Source organism: Salminus brasiliensis, chromosome 1 (genome assembly GCF_030463535.1).
Source record: "Salminus brasiliensis chromosome 1, fSalBra1.hap2, whole genome shotgun sequence".
In the NCBI taxonomy this organism is placed as follows: Eukaryota; Metazoa; Chordata; class Actinopteri; order Characiformes; family Bryconidae; genus Salminus; species Salminus brasiliensis.
The window spans coordinates 65,918,969-65,932,956 of NC_132878.1; the positions used below are offsets into that span (position 1 = coordinate 65,918,969).

At 36.9% G+C, this 13,988-nt stretch overlaps 1 protein-coding gene across 2 annotated transcripts in view; it reads left to right on the forward strand.

Annotated features, from left to right (window-relative positions):
- LOC140561616 (serine/threonine-protein kinase D3-like) overlaps positions 1-13,988 on the forward strand; it is a 64,123-nt gene that overhangs the window by 19,862 nt on the left and 30,273 nt on the right. For both annotated transcript variants that reach the window (XM_072686847.1, XM_072686854.1), the window contains exon 3: positions 12,574-12,712. In XM_072686847.1, coding sequence (XP_072542948.1) covers positions 12,574-12,712 — 139 coding nt within the window. The remainder of the gene's footprint in view (positions 1-12,573; positions 12,713-13,988) is intronic.

Consider the following 13,988-nt stretch of genomic DNA (forward strand, 5'->3'; position numbering starts at 1 on the left):
TTTTATCTGTAATGATGCTTAAGAAACGTCATGCTATATGTGTGTGAAATAAGACTGGGGACTGGCAATCAGCTAGAGAAATGAACATCTATCTAACTTCAGAAAGAAGAATTAACAGCTAGCTTACATTAGCTCAAAGAGTTGATATCTAGTTAACATCAGCTAGAGAAGTTAATATCTAGCTAACATCAACTAGAAGGAATAACATTCAGGTAACATCAGCTAGAAGAGTTGACATCTAACTAACATCAGCTAGAGAAGTTAATATCTAGCTAACATCAGTTAGAGTGATTAACATCTAGCTAACATCAGCTAGAGTAATTCACATCTAGCTTATTAACTTCAGCTAAACAGTTGAACATCTAGCTAATATCAGAGTACGGTACGGTACGGTACATGAATGATAAATAAACCAGCATGATATCAACTGAAACACATTTAATTAGATGTTACAGTTCTACATGTGTTTCATTGAAAATCATTGAAAAAATGATGCTTAAGAAACGTCATGCTATATGTGTGTGAAATAAGACTGGGGACTGGCAATCAGCTAGAGAAATGAACATCTATCTAACTTCAGAAAGAAGAATTAACAGCTAGCTTACATTAGCTCAAAGAGTTGATATCTAGCTAACATCAGCTAGAGAAGTTAATATCTAGCTAACATCAGTTAGTGTGATTAACATCTAGCTAACATCAACTAGAAGGGTTAACATTCAGGTAACATCAGCTAGAAGAGTTGACATCTAGCTAACATCAGCTAGAAAAGTTAACATCTAGCTAACATCAGTTAGTGTGATTAACATCTAGCTAACATCAACTAGAAGGATTAACATTCAGGTAACATCAGCTAGAAGAGTTGACATCTAGCTAACATCAGCTAGAGAAGTTAATATCTAGCTAACATCAGTTAGTGTGATTAACATCTAGCTAACATCAACTAGAAGGGTTAACATTCAGGTAACATCAGCTAGAAGAGTTGACATCTAGCTAACATCAGCTAGAGAAGTTAATATCTAGCTAACATCAGTTAGTGTGATTAACATCTAGCTAACATCAACTAGAAGGAATAACATTCAGGTAACATCAGCTAGAAGAGTTGACATCTAGCTAACATCAGCTAGAAAAGTTAATATCTAGCTAACATCAGTTAGTGTGATTAACATCTAGCTAACATCAACTAGAAGGATTAACATTCAGGTAACATCAGCTAGAAGAGTTGACATCTAGCTAACATCAGCTAGAGAAGTTAATATCTAGCTAACATCAGTTAGTGTGATTAACATCTAGCTAACATCAACTAGAAGGGTTAACATTCAGGTAACATCAGCTAGAAGAGTTGACATCTAGCTAACATCAGCTAGAGTAATTCACATCTAGCTTATTAACTTCAGCTAAACAGTTGAACATCTAGCTAATATCAGAGTATGGTACGGTACGGTACATGAATGATAAATAAACCAGCATGATATCAACTGAAACACATTTAATTAGATGTTACAGTTCTACATGTGTTTCACTCATTTTTAGTAAAAGGTAAAGGCAGCTAAAAACGAATTCTGCATTGTGTTCAGCAGGTAGAAACAGGATGCATATTCATATTCAAGTGTGTTACTCTTACACACACATACACATTTTCATGCCTGCTCACACACTCGACTCTGCCCTGTATCCATTAGCTCGGTTTTAATGCATCAAGCGCTCTCGTGACCGTCAGTGGAGCCTTAGTCAGCGTTAATGGATTTAATGACCCTTTCATTTTTCAACCTGAGCTGAACAGCTCGTTGATTATTATCAAGGACCAGAAACAGAGCCGTTTTTCTTTCCTGCCCAACCACCTCTCGTTTACCTCTTGGAGACCCTCTGTATGTGTGTGTGTGTGTGTGTGCATGCTATCGTTTTGTGAGCATGCTACTACCATGGAAACACAGGCCAAAGATCAGGTGAAGCTTTCCTGGGTTTCCAGGTAGTTAACAAGGCGGCAGGGTGAACTTGGCTCTGTTTGGCCTTTCTGTTTGGATCTATGAGGCTAACGTATCTGACACGACATGGTCATTTCAGTTAGCGAGCAAGAGCTTCCTCACAGCTTGAGTTTTGTCTGTATCTTTGTCAATGCTTACAGACAACGGTGTGTCATACAGTGTCCAATTACTTAGTGTCAGATTACTTTACAACTTGGCACACTTTGAGGATTTGGTGATTTAGGCACGCAATTGTTGGCTGTAAGATTACATTTCATTGTCGCTCCATTTCAAAATGAAGAAGCAAACTTTAGACAGCTTGCTTTGTCTTGTCTTGTCTCGGCTGATCGAATATGTTTGGGGTGAAGTGGAGCTCTGTGTGGGTTGATTTTTGGACCACAGCACAGTTGTGTGTAACTAAATCCATTATCTTCATCTACAGCAGCATCTGTCAAGAAGAGTGGATCTACTAGTGCCAGCAGGTTGAACAGTCAGTTCTTAAAGGTGATGAGCTAAAAGCAGGAAAGCAGGAAAACTGCATAAATATATATTTATGAAGATAAACATGCTAATATCTAGAATATCTTATCTTTCAAAAGTGATGATCAAATCTTTGGAAAAACATATTGTAGTAAATTACCGTGTCAATCAACCAAAGCTTTATTCTTCTAACTGTACTAAGAGTACAGTAATTGCTCTGATAACTGGTTTGCTATATGTGTATTTTGCGTGTATGAGTGTGTGCAAAAGTCTGGGCTCTAAAATGAAAAATAAATAATAATTAAAAATGACTTGGAATACACAGGCAGTCACTAATAGACTCTAAAATAAAATAATATTGACATCGGTAAAATAATAATGGATATAAAACACTAATGAAAAGTGTATTCTGTGTACGTCTATTAGTAGCAGCAAGTTGACCAGTCAGTCACCTCTTGAAGGTGACGAGTTAAAAACAGGAAAGAAAAGCCGGCATAATAATCTGAGCCACTTTGACAAGGGCCAAATTGTGAAGGCTAGATGACTGGGTCAGAATCTGGATCTCCAAAAACATCAGGCAGGTCTTGTGGGGGTTGGTTTCTGGTATGCAGTGGTCAGTCCCTCCCAAAAGGGCTCTAAGAAAGAACTGGTGTGAACTGGTGACAGGGTCATGGGCACATAAGGCTCATTGATGTGATTACATGAAGGCCCATGCTATCGTCTCAGTGCCACTTGAGTCCATGCTTTGAGTGGTCAGATCTGTTGTGGCAGCACTATGGGGACATACTCTAAAGTAGGCTAGTTAATATTGGGTGCCAATGTCATGGCTGAGTGGTGTATATTAAAATAAAAAAATTAATCGGCCAATATTATTGGTCATTAAAATGTTTTGCCCCTTAAAATTGGTATTGATATTAGCTATAATATCAGTCTCACCCCTAGTTTTTTTTATCACAATATCACACAATTCACTACTAGTGCCAGGTTTTCTACAAAAACATGCAGTTGGTAAGTCCTCTACGAGTACTGATATGCTAGCTTGTGAGAAACCTGTTTTATTATGTGGAGTTTGATCTCTTTTTCTGTGTTTTAAGCTAGCAAAGAGCTAACATTAGCATTTCTATGAGATATTGAATCCAAGTGGGCCAGGACCCAGAAACTACGTAACCCAGAGACCTGCTTTACGCATGTTGTTTCAGTAGGATGGTTGAATGCTCCAGAAACATAGACTTCTCTGCTGGGATTAGGCTGTTTTGCTCTTACTTTCTGATCTGAGATCAGTTCAGCTAATGCAGTAATGCTGTAGGAGCTAAGGTTATGGTTATTTTGTGGCTCATTCGTAGACTAGGGATTATCCCAGGACAGACGACAGAACACTATTATACAATTCCCAGCAAGAGACGGAGTTTGATCCACCAGGCTTTTAAGTGATTAACCGCTTAGTGGAGCGACTGAAGTGTTTTTCAGTAATTGTAATTTTTTAAATGGAGTCGTTTTCAAAGCGCCTAACCCATAGCCTTCCTTCCTCCGTTTGGAAAGCTAAAATGAACATGTGGGATCATTGTGGAGAATGGCAACATTGTTAACATTTCCTACTACACCTGCTGTTCATCCATTAAATAGAAAAATAATGATGTGCCGAGTAGAAAAACGAGCAGAGGAAATCTTCGTTCAGTGTGTTCTGACATTACTGCAGGTAGACCTATTGCAAAACCTGCTCAACCAAACCAGCACTCGTAGCTGCCTGATTAAAGAGGGCTGTCAGAGTCTGTTGAAAAAGTAGCACAAATACAGTGTGCTTCAGATTGCTCTCTTTTCTGGACACACTGGACACAAATTGTATAGAAAATAAATATGCATATATGTATATATATTTCTGAAGATAAACATGCAGATGCAGTTTCAAAAGTGATGATTAAATCATTGGAAAAACGTATAGTAGTAAATGACCGTGTCAGTCAGCCAAAGCTTTATTCTTCTAACTTACATCGAGTACAGTAATTGCTCTGATAATGTGCTTTATGTGTATTTTGTGTGTATGCATGTGTGCAAAAGTTTGGGCTCTAAAAATCAATGAAATTTGTCATTTATTAATTACATGTAATACATGGGCAGTCACGAATAGAGTCTAGATAAAAAGGCTGACGTTTAAAAAATAAAAAAGCATATAAAACAATAATCTGTGTCTGTGTATGTCAGGTTCTGTTGTACCGTGAAAGAGAGCAGTGAATATACAATATACTAATATTAATATATAATCATGCAAATGACCTGCGAATCACTGCTCATTTATTCTAAATGAAATGTAGCAGACGTGCCTTATTTTGTGGCAACAAGTTAATGTAAGGAAATTGTTTTTATCAATTACTTTTAATAGAATTATAGAGTGGACTAAACAGTCCATAGAAGCATAAATTGAGAATTGTGTGTGTGCTGCTTTGGACAGAACATGAACATATATCCTGTTACACTTAATGAATAATATTCACTAATATCAGATGAACTAGTTAGCAACGGGCTGGTTTGACATTACAAATAAAGCAAGCACATCGAAGCACGTTAATTGCATTGATAAAAAGCTAAGCAGAGAGTCTCACTGCCATAAAACCACCAGCAGTTGCATCAGCAAGAGATCTAGAATATGATTTCTTCTGTTCAAGTTTAAACTTTGATCCATGATCCCACACTTGATTAATGAGCGTTGCACATGTTAAACAATCGGAGGTATATTACGTTTCATTTCTCTTGATTTGAGCCTTAGATCTAAGTATACTAAGCTGTGGCTCCCTTACAAAGCACAGTACACTCCCCTCTCTAGAGACTGCTACACCGCTGTGTGTTACTTATCACACTGTGTTTCAGGATTTCAATCATAATTTCTCATTTCTCATATCATTATCATGAGATCCAAGTGGACATCAAGTGGCCCTACTTTTGTGCCTGTGTCTCATGTAGACACAGAAACCTGACTCAATCAATATCATATATTGATTGAGCTTATAACTAAAGAATTCCTGCAGATCCTGGTGGAGGAACTCCACGCCGTAAATTCAATGCTACGATGGTGGCTTTTTTGGGGTTATTTAATGTGTTGATGTGGGGAGGAGAGCTGAGGCGTTGCTGTGGGGTCTCTATTGTGCCTGTGAGTTTTGTCTCTTCCAACTGAACCTCCTCCATCCTGGAGTCTGGCGTCATGGCGACCGGAGATCCGGTCAACTGTGCTTCCTGTTGTGTTTTCCTGAGCGCTTGAGTGAGGTGACAGATTTGTAAGGAGCTACAGAATGAGCTCAATCACTTTCTACTCCCTCATTTCCTATTCGTCTGTTTTTACTGCATCGTTTAGTGGAGCACTTAGGGATTAGGCCGCGTGTGCCGTAACCCGTAGTCTGTAGTTATTACTGTTGTTTTGTTGTGTTATGCATGCAGGTTACATTACATGATTATTTAAAGTAGTTACTAACAGTATATTAACAGTATTGTGTTGTAGCGTTTACTGCACGTATCATTTTATATTTAAATAATATTTATATAATATTATATTATAATATAATATAATTTAATGTTTATATAATAGAATATTAAAAAGGCCATCCCTACTCTGAAAACATCCCTTCTTCCTCACCGGTAAATCAAGAGCAGGGAGGAAAAGCACACTCCTATATTACTCCTTTACTTCTATACTCGTCTTGTTTATTAGCTTATGGCAAATGTATTAGCTTGTGGATAGTTTATTAATATACAATATTGTGCTGTTGTAATGTTGAATGTTATACATTTAAAAAACAAATAACATACTAAAGATAAGTCACAGCACTTTCTGTAGTTTCTCTGCTTGTTTCAGTAAACTAGAAATAATTTGCATGATTTTACAGTAGGCTTCTGAAATCGCGGGTCATATCTGACACTGATGGTTAAAGCATGCTGATGTTGAGGAGCATTTTTCTTTCATTTCTTTGCTACATGGAAAATTTGGTTAGCTTAGCATCTGCAGCATCTCCAGCAGCTATGCATGCACATGCAAATGCTGCAGTGCACCCAATCTCAGCTGAAGGGAAAAAAAAAAAAAAAAAAAAAAAGTATTTCGCAAATGCTACTTCCTGTGCACTCTGGGTGGCATGGTAGATTACTTCCCCAACAATGGCACGAGTGACACGAGATTAGAGGTAGTGGCTGGTCGCTACACTGAGAGCTACCCAAGACCCGACCCCAAACCCCAGCAGTCTCTAACCAGGCCAAAGATAAAGGTTCAGTCTGGGCCTTACAAGTGATCTCATCCCTAAGTGAAACAGCCTGTGTCACACACAACTGAATTCTCCTGTCTTTTTTGAAGTACGTTTTGTGTAATATGTCAACTTTGTTTAATTTTCAACATATTGTGTTCTCTCCTCAGTCCATATATGGAAACCAAGCTGCAAAAGCAAACCGTTGCAAATGTATTCTTTTTTTTCCCTACAAAAACGAATGTTTTTACATACAGTATGTATACGGCTCTTCCGCCTACGGCTGTTTAGCCCTGCCCGCTCACACTGAAGTTATAAGTGTTTCAACCCAGACTACTTTCTGAGTTAGGAACAATGCGAGGCTGTAAATCAGAATCACAGTCATTTGCATGTATTTTTCCTAAAGGAAAAATAATAAAACAGCCTTATAAGACTATATGAGGTTGAATAATAGTCCTGTCATTAATATATCTTAAAAAAATACATAAAATACTGAACCCTTTAGTAGGTCTAGTGATAGTCAAGAAGAGCTACAGTTCTGAAGATTAATACATGGCTTAATACATGAAAGGAAAACTCCCCAAATGTATTTCAAATTCAAATTCAAATTTTATTTGTCACATACATAGCTATACACAGTATAACTTGCAGTGAAATGCTTTTTAGACAGTCTGCCCACATCAAAGCTATACAATAAAGATCTAAATTTAAACTTAAACTAAACTTTAACTTAATGAAATAAAGTGCAAAAGTGCAAAAAGAAGATTATTAAAATAAATCAAATAAAAGTTACATTTAAGTTAAATTTAAATTAAAAATAAAATATATAGATATATTTAGAAATATAGAAATATAGAAATAAAAGAAGCAAGAAAATATACAGATGGAATAGTGTGTGTCTGTATATATATATATATATATATATATATATATATATATATATGTATACATATGTACATATTTATCTGTATGTGAGTGTATGTGTGAGTTAAAAAGAAATATTTGCGTTTTTGTCTGTAGTGAGTTGTCCGTGAGCCATAGTTGTGTATTGTAGTGAGTGAGGGTCCAGTTTGTGTATGTAGATATTTTAATTTAGTGTCCTAGTCCCTGTCCCCATTCAGGGCACGGATGGCTTGTGGAAAAAAGCTCCTCCTCATTCTCTCTGTGTTAGCCTTCAGGGTTCTTAAGCATTTCCCCGAGGGCAACAGAGAAAACAGTCCATTGTAGTCAGCCAATCAACTGTTTTTACACTGTACGTGAGTGTAATGATGTAAAACAGTGGAAGCATAGCTAAAAACAGTTCTAGCATTCTTGTGATGTACGTTTGCCCATATTTAAAAATAACACTGTGTCAATGTCAGAAACCACATAGGCAAGTCTATTAGAGCTTTCTGAACAACTCAGCAGGAGTTGAGGCGAGTGTGTGAGGGATGCGGTTTCCACGATGCCAACTAGTAGGGTATAAGCTTTATCGTTATTTGTTAACTGGGTGTTTCATGAATAAGCTGCCATTTCGTCTCTGTAATTCTTGATTTTCTTTTTTGAACACCGATGTAAGGGCATTTCATTATGTATCACCTATCCAAAAAACTATATTTCATTATTATTATTATGCAGATATATTTTCTTTGTAGATGATTTCCTGTTAAACATTTAAATTATTTGGAATATTCCAAATGTTTTATAGGGTGAAAGTGTTCAGGTTAGAGGGACATACAGGGATGTACAATCTACATTTTTATGTATTATGAGTCTTTTTCGGCAATGAGATTCACACATTAATACATAAATAATTTGTTTTAAAATAAGTGTTTTGATGATTATATTTCAAGGTAAAGTGTAGTTTGTGGACTGGGCCAGGCAAAAATACAGTTTGTGGTGCTGTAGATAGGTTGTTATTACGTCATTTCTCTGAAAAGGGCACATAGTGTGTTGTGTAGGATATGGTTAAAATGTCTTTTTAGCATTGTTCTCTTTTGGCACGCTGTAGCATGTGGTGTATCGTTTGTTTACAAGTCTCCAAATTACATTAGTTGATTCTTTCTGCCTTTATAATCCAAAGCTGAGAGCTTATACAGCCATCAGGGCATCCAAAGCTTGACCTGGATTTAGTCACAGATACACTCTGGCAGCTGCAGGAAAATCAATGGACTGTCCTGGACTGTCTTTGCTGGTTTACTGTATGAGGCTGCGGAAGGGTTTAATGCCCTAGCTGGCCACTAACAGCCTGAAGTCTTCAACAAGTGTGTTTTGTTGCTGAGGGGATGAAGTAATGATCCCTCCTCATGCAGGACCGGTTTAAATTTACATTGTTACATATTTAATGCATAATAATGCTAAGTGTTGATACACTGTTTCCTAACAGTGTATCATATTGTACACAATTGTATTACAGCGTATTGTGTTGTTTTGTACTGTTTATTTGTATCAAAACTATGTTAGCTTATGGCTAAATTAACTTGTGTCTACAGCAGATCAGGGCACTATGAAGTCCAGTTATAAGATATTGTACTTCTAAGCTAATAGGATACTGCTACAAATTCTTTAATAAACGGAAACACTAATAACATAAATGTACACATTTGTGCACACATGCCTACTTACTTATGCATATTAATTGAAGAATTCTTTTTGTACCGCACCGCTGCTGTAGTCCTCCAATGTTAACTCCAGTCCTATAATCCATTTATAGACAATATATATTGTCCATCTGTTTAAATGACCTAAAATCCATACAAAAATTACACATCTTATTTATTTACTCATACATTCCGTATGTTTATACATTCCATATGTCTATATTATATTATATATATTAGGGATGGGCAATATGGTTAAAATACTATATCATAGAGCTGGTTGATATGGAAAAACTTTATATCATGGTATTAAAAGACAATATTTTACAATATACAATATTTATCGCAATATTTTGTCATGTACACAAAATGCACTAACAGTGTACATTTTTAAAAATTGCTTTCCAAATACTTTCCAAATGCCAGCTCTACTATATCACAATATTAAAGGTATTTTTTCTTGATATATTTATCACAATACATGTGATCACATACTAAATATATCAGTTACAACAGATTTTTAAAAACTTCTATTCAGATACTCTCTTATACTGAATAGTGGGTGATTCTGCTGCACTTCATCCAGTTAAACCAGTGTAATTACACTGCTGATAATGAAACTTGCAGCTGATAATTTTTTTAAGCACTAACAATATCCTCAATATGCTCAGAAAAACAAAATTTATCACAAAACCATAAAATAACGTCATATTGCCCAGCCCTGGCCATTGAAGAACAGGGTAAAGGAGGTTACCAATGTATGCAGAGAAACAGATGGACTACAGTCTAAACCTATAGAACTACAAAGTGCTCATTTCCTCGATTCTTCATTTCTTCTGTATATTTTGTGTTGCACAGCTGTTGAGAGAAATGACTTGAGCCTCACCACAGGCGTTCAGTGTATAGATGTTCTTGGCATATTATACATATGACAAATAAAACTTGATATGTAGCTCCAGCATGGCTAGTAGACGCAGAGTCATTTTACATGGCTGACAACCATCATTTCAGTTAATTAAGTGATAACTGAAACGAGCGCTAAAGAGTTCCATTATTAGGCCGCATATTAGCTGTAGCATTTAGTGTACTTTGTCAGTCGTGAGGCTATAAAACATTAATGCTGCCCTGTGGAGCGTGGCGTATAGTGTGTCTGCTAGTACCAGAGCTGCCTTGAGTATGTTTCAGAACAGTACCTTTCATTGTGCTGAACAAGGTGTGCCTGTTTCGCTGCTACATATATTGAATGATTTCAGTAAGTGATGTGTTGTTTTAGTCTGTGCATCGTGGCTTGTGGTACTGCTGTGTGTAATTATACACAATTCGAAATGATGCTGCTTTGTTGGAGCAATGCTGCCCTGTGCTGCTGACAGACCGTCCAAAGCCGAGGTTTGGTGTTTGTAGTTGAGTGGCCCGCTAGCCTGTGCTGATTGTAGAGCGTTTGCCGAGCTTCAGGCATTATTGATGACCAAGGGCAGATGAATGGCTGGCCTACTAATGAGGGGCTGCCCAAGGCTTGGGTTTCCAGCTTACACTCTTTCAACCGTTCGCACAATGCAATGTTTTCCCACACATTAGCGCTGCCAGGTGTATGTATTTCACCCCATTTCTACAACATCCAGTTTCAATTTCATTCCATTTGAACAAATTCAAAATGGATACTGTTATGAATAAACTAGGGATGCACCAGTCCAGCTTTTTCAGTTCCGATATCGATACTTTGCATATCAGTCGATACCCGATACAGATCTGAGACCATTGTTGAATTAATAAAGCGTATACCTCACCATGTGGGACAGACTTATTTTAAAACTATTTATTTGTCAGTAAAATAAACAATTGTGCGGGATCAAAAAGGAGTCAAACTTCCTAAAATATATTAAAATAAATCAAATGTATCAGCCAAAACTAAAAATAAGTAGCTTTACTTTGTCAAACACTCAAACAGTGATCTTATTTTTAAATATTTCGCATAAACAGTAATTTTCAAAATAACATCTAGTAGCTGAACCTGAGAATAATTAAGTAACTTGGTCAAACATACAAGCAGCAATCAAAAATTGCAAACATGCACATTTTTAGTGCAGTCTCACACCAACAAATAAAGTGAAAGGATTGGTTACATTGATTGGCCTAATTATCCGATACCCGATCTAGCTAATTTTGTTAATATTGGGACCAATATCCGAACCTTATATCGGATCGGTGCATCTCTAGAATAAACAAAGACAGACTGTGTCATTGATGCAAAGCAGTCTTTTTCCCTGTGGTCATTTCCATGTCCTAAACCTTTTGCCTGTTCATGAGGTGCTTCAAATCTAAAGCCAAATAAGCAAGGCAAGTTTAAACATTTACTTATTTGATGGTTTATCGAAATGTCAGAATAAAGAAAGAAATGCTTTGATGAGTTCAGATAACCTTCAGACCTCCTCTCCCCCAAATGGAACTCCCCCTGTGTCGTTTCCGACTGCAGTGTGAAAAGGCTATATGCTGACATCCAACCTAGTTTTGTAGATGAGAAGATCTTTTGATTTTCTGCACGATATATCTTTTCAGTATCGCCATAGTAATGTGTGGCAAGTGGAATAGTCATAGTTATTTGAGGTGCAATGTCAAATTATATTAGACAATTCATGCTACATTTTTTTAGCTGCTTGTGCAAGCCGGAATCCCTCACTGTTCTTATTTTTCTCAAGTAATTTTACTCAAATACTGGATACTTTGAGTGCATTACTAATATCATGACATGTTAGATCATTGACTTCTGATGACTTCTGGTGAAAATTCCTGTATGTTTTAATACCACTGTAATATATATCACAAAAAAGAATATTGCAATGACATTTTTTCCAATATCGTGCAGCCCTAATTTGTGGATACTGTCAAATACTATTGCTGAACAAACATCCAGATCAAACCTTTGTATCTCTAACATGTAAGCTAACTTTTCAGCAGAAGGAGAAGAGTTCTTAAATGTTACTATGATTATAATGGAATGTGTAATACAGCAGAAATATTACAATACTTACAAGATACACTACATGAATATTACAATACTTTTTAATATAGTGTAGCTTCTATTAACATTATGCTATTAACTCAACTGATTATGGTTATGGCACATCTTATTTAGAAGGATATGTTCACTTATGTACGCTTATGCTACTGTTCCTTCTGTTGCTACTGTAAGAGTGTACAAATATGTTGTTAATATTAATGTTATTATTGCGTTCTATCCAGGATGATTCACTTTGATTAGATGAACTAAGCTGTGGCTGAAAACCAAAAAGGAGCGTAATTGCTTTGGCTCACTGTGTTCTCTTTATCCCGTTCCAGTTTCCAGAATGTGGATTCTTTGGCATGTATGACAAGATCCTGCTCTTCCGCCATGACTTAAACTCAGATAACATCCTGCAGCGACTGACGTCAGCTGAAGACATCCACGAAGGAGATTTGATAGAGGTGGTGCTCTCAGGTGAGTGGCAGCAAGCTGTTTATTCTGATTGGAAGAAATGGGGTGGGTAGGGTTTTTGCTCCTTTTCTGAATGATTGTTAGGGTTGTTATTTTACCATCTTGTATACATTTATCAACCACACTGAAGTCTTAGTACAAACCCATCATTTATATCTGAAATTTGAGATATATTACTAGGGTTGCAAAGGGGTGGAGAATGTCAGGTTTCTAGAAATCATCTGGGCATATGCTGTAAATGTGATGGAGGCTGGACAGTGAATGCAGGGGCTGTGCTCTCAGTAGCCTTTCAGTGTGTAATGAAAGGCAAGCTGCCACTGTTGGGCCCTTGAGCAAGGCCCTTTACCCTCTCTGCTCCCCGGGCGCTGGAGTTGGCTGCCCACCGCTCTGGGTGTGTGTGTACTTACTGTGTAACACGTGTGTGTGTGTGTGTGTGAGTGTGTGTTCACTACCAGATGGGTTAAATGCGGAGGACACATTTCGCTGTACAGTGTACACTGTACAGTGACAAATACGTGTACCTTTACCTTATTTTAGCCAAGATTGTGCTTCAGTATATATCTTGCCAACTATATGCAAGTTTCTCACCTTTAGCTTCAAATACTTCCATTTTATTTCCATTAATTACCCATAATTCCAATAATTACCTGTCCCAACCTTTAAAATTCCTGGAATTTTGCAACCCAATTTATTACTTTATATGTCATACTGTTCACAATATTTAATACTACTAAGTGTTTAGTTGTCTAAAAGCTCTAGAATAAATACCAATAACTCACTGCTGAGATGCATCAGCCATTGCACTAGTGCCATGCACTGCTGCTTGGTTAAAACCGCTATTTAGCAGCGTGCTCAAAACCGAGAGAAAGATGCAGACTTCAGCACATGCTTTGGAGCAGCATGAAATCTAGCACATTCACTACTCTATATTATGACTTGTGTACTGAGAATGCCTACAAAAGAGCACAAAGCCATCTGGTTAGTTTGTTATGCACATATGAGATTCATTTAGTGACTTTACTGTAGCATTGTAAAGTTACTGGAAGCCAAATCATCAAAGAGGTCAGTCAGATTGGATTACTGGATGTTAAACACACTGAAACTGTAATTTTTAAAGGAAGTATTATCACCTCTAAATAAAAAAGACCTCTTGTAAACATAAAGAAGAAAAATGTTATGTATATTCAGTAGTGTAGAGGGGCATTGATGTGTCTTGAGTGTAAAATGTAGCAAACTATCACAGGGGTGGTACCATCAAGGATACCAGGGTCTTCAGTAC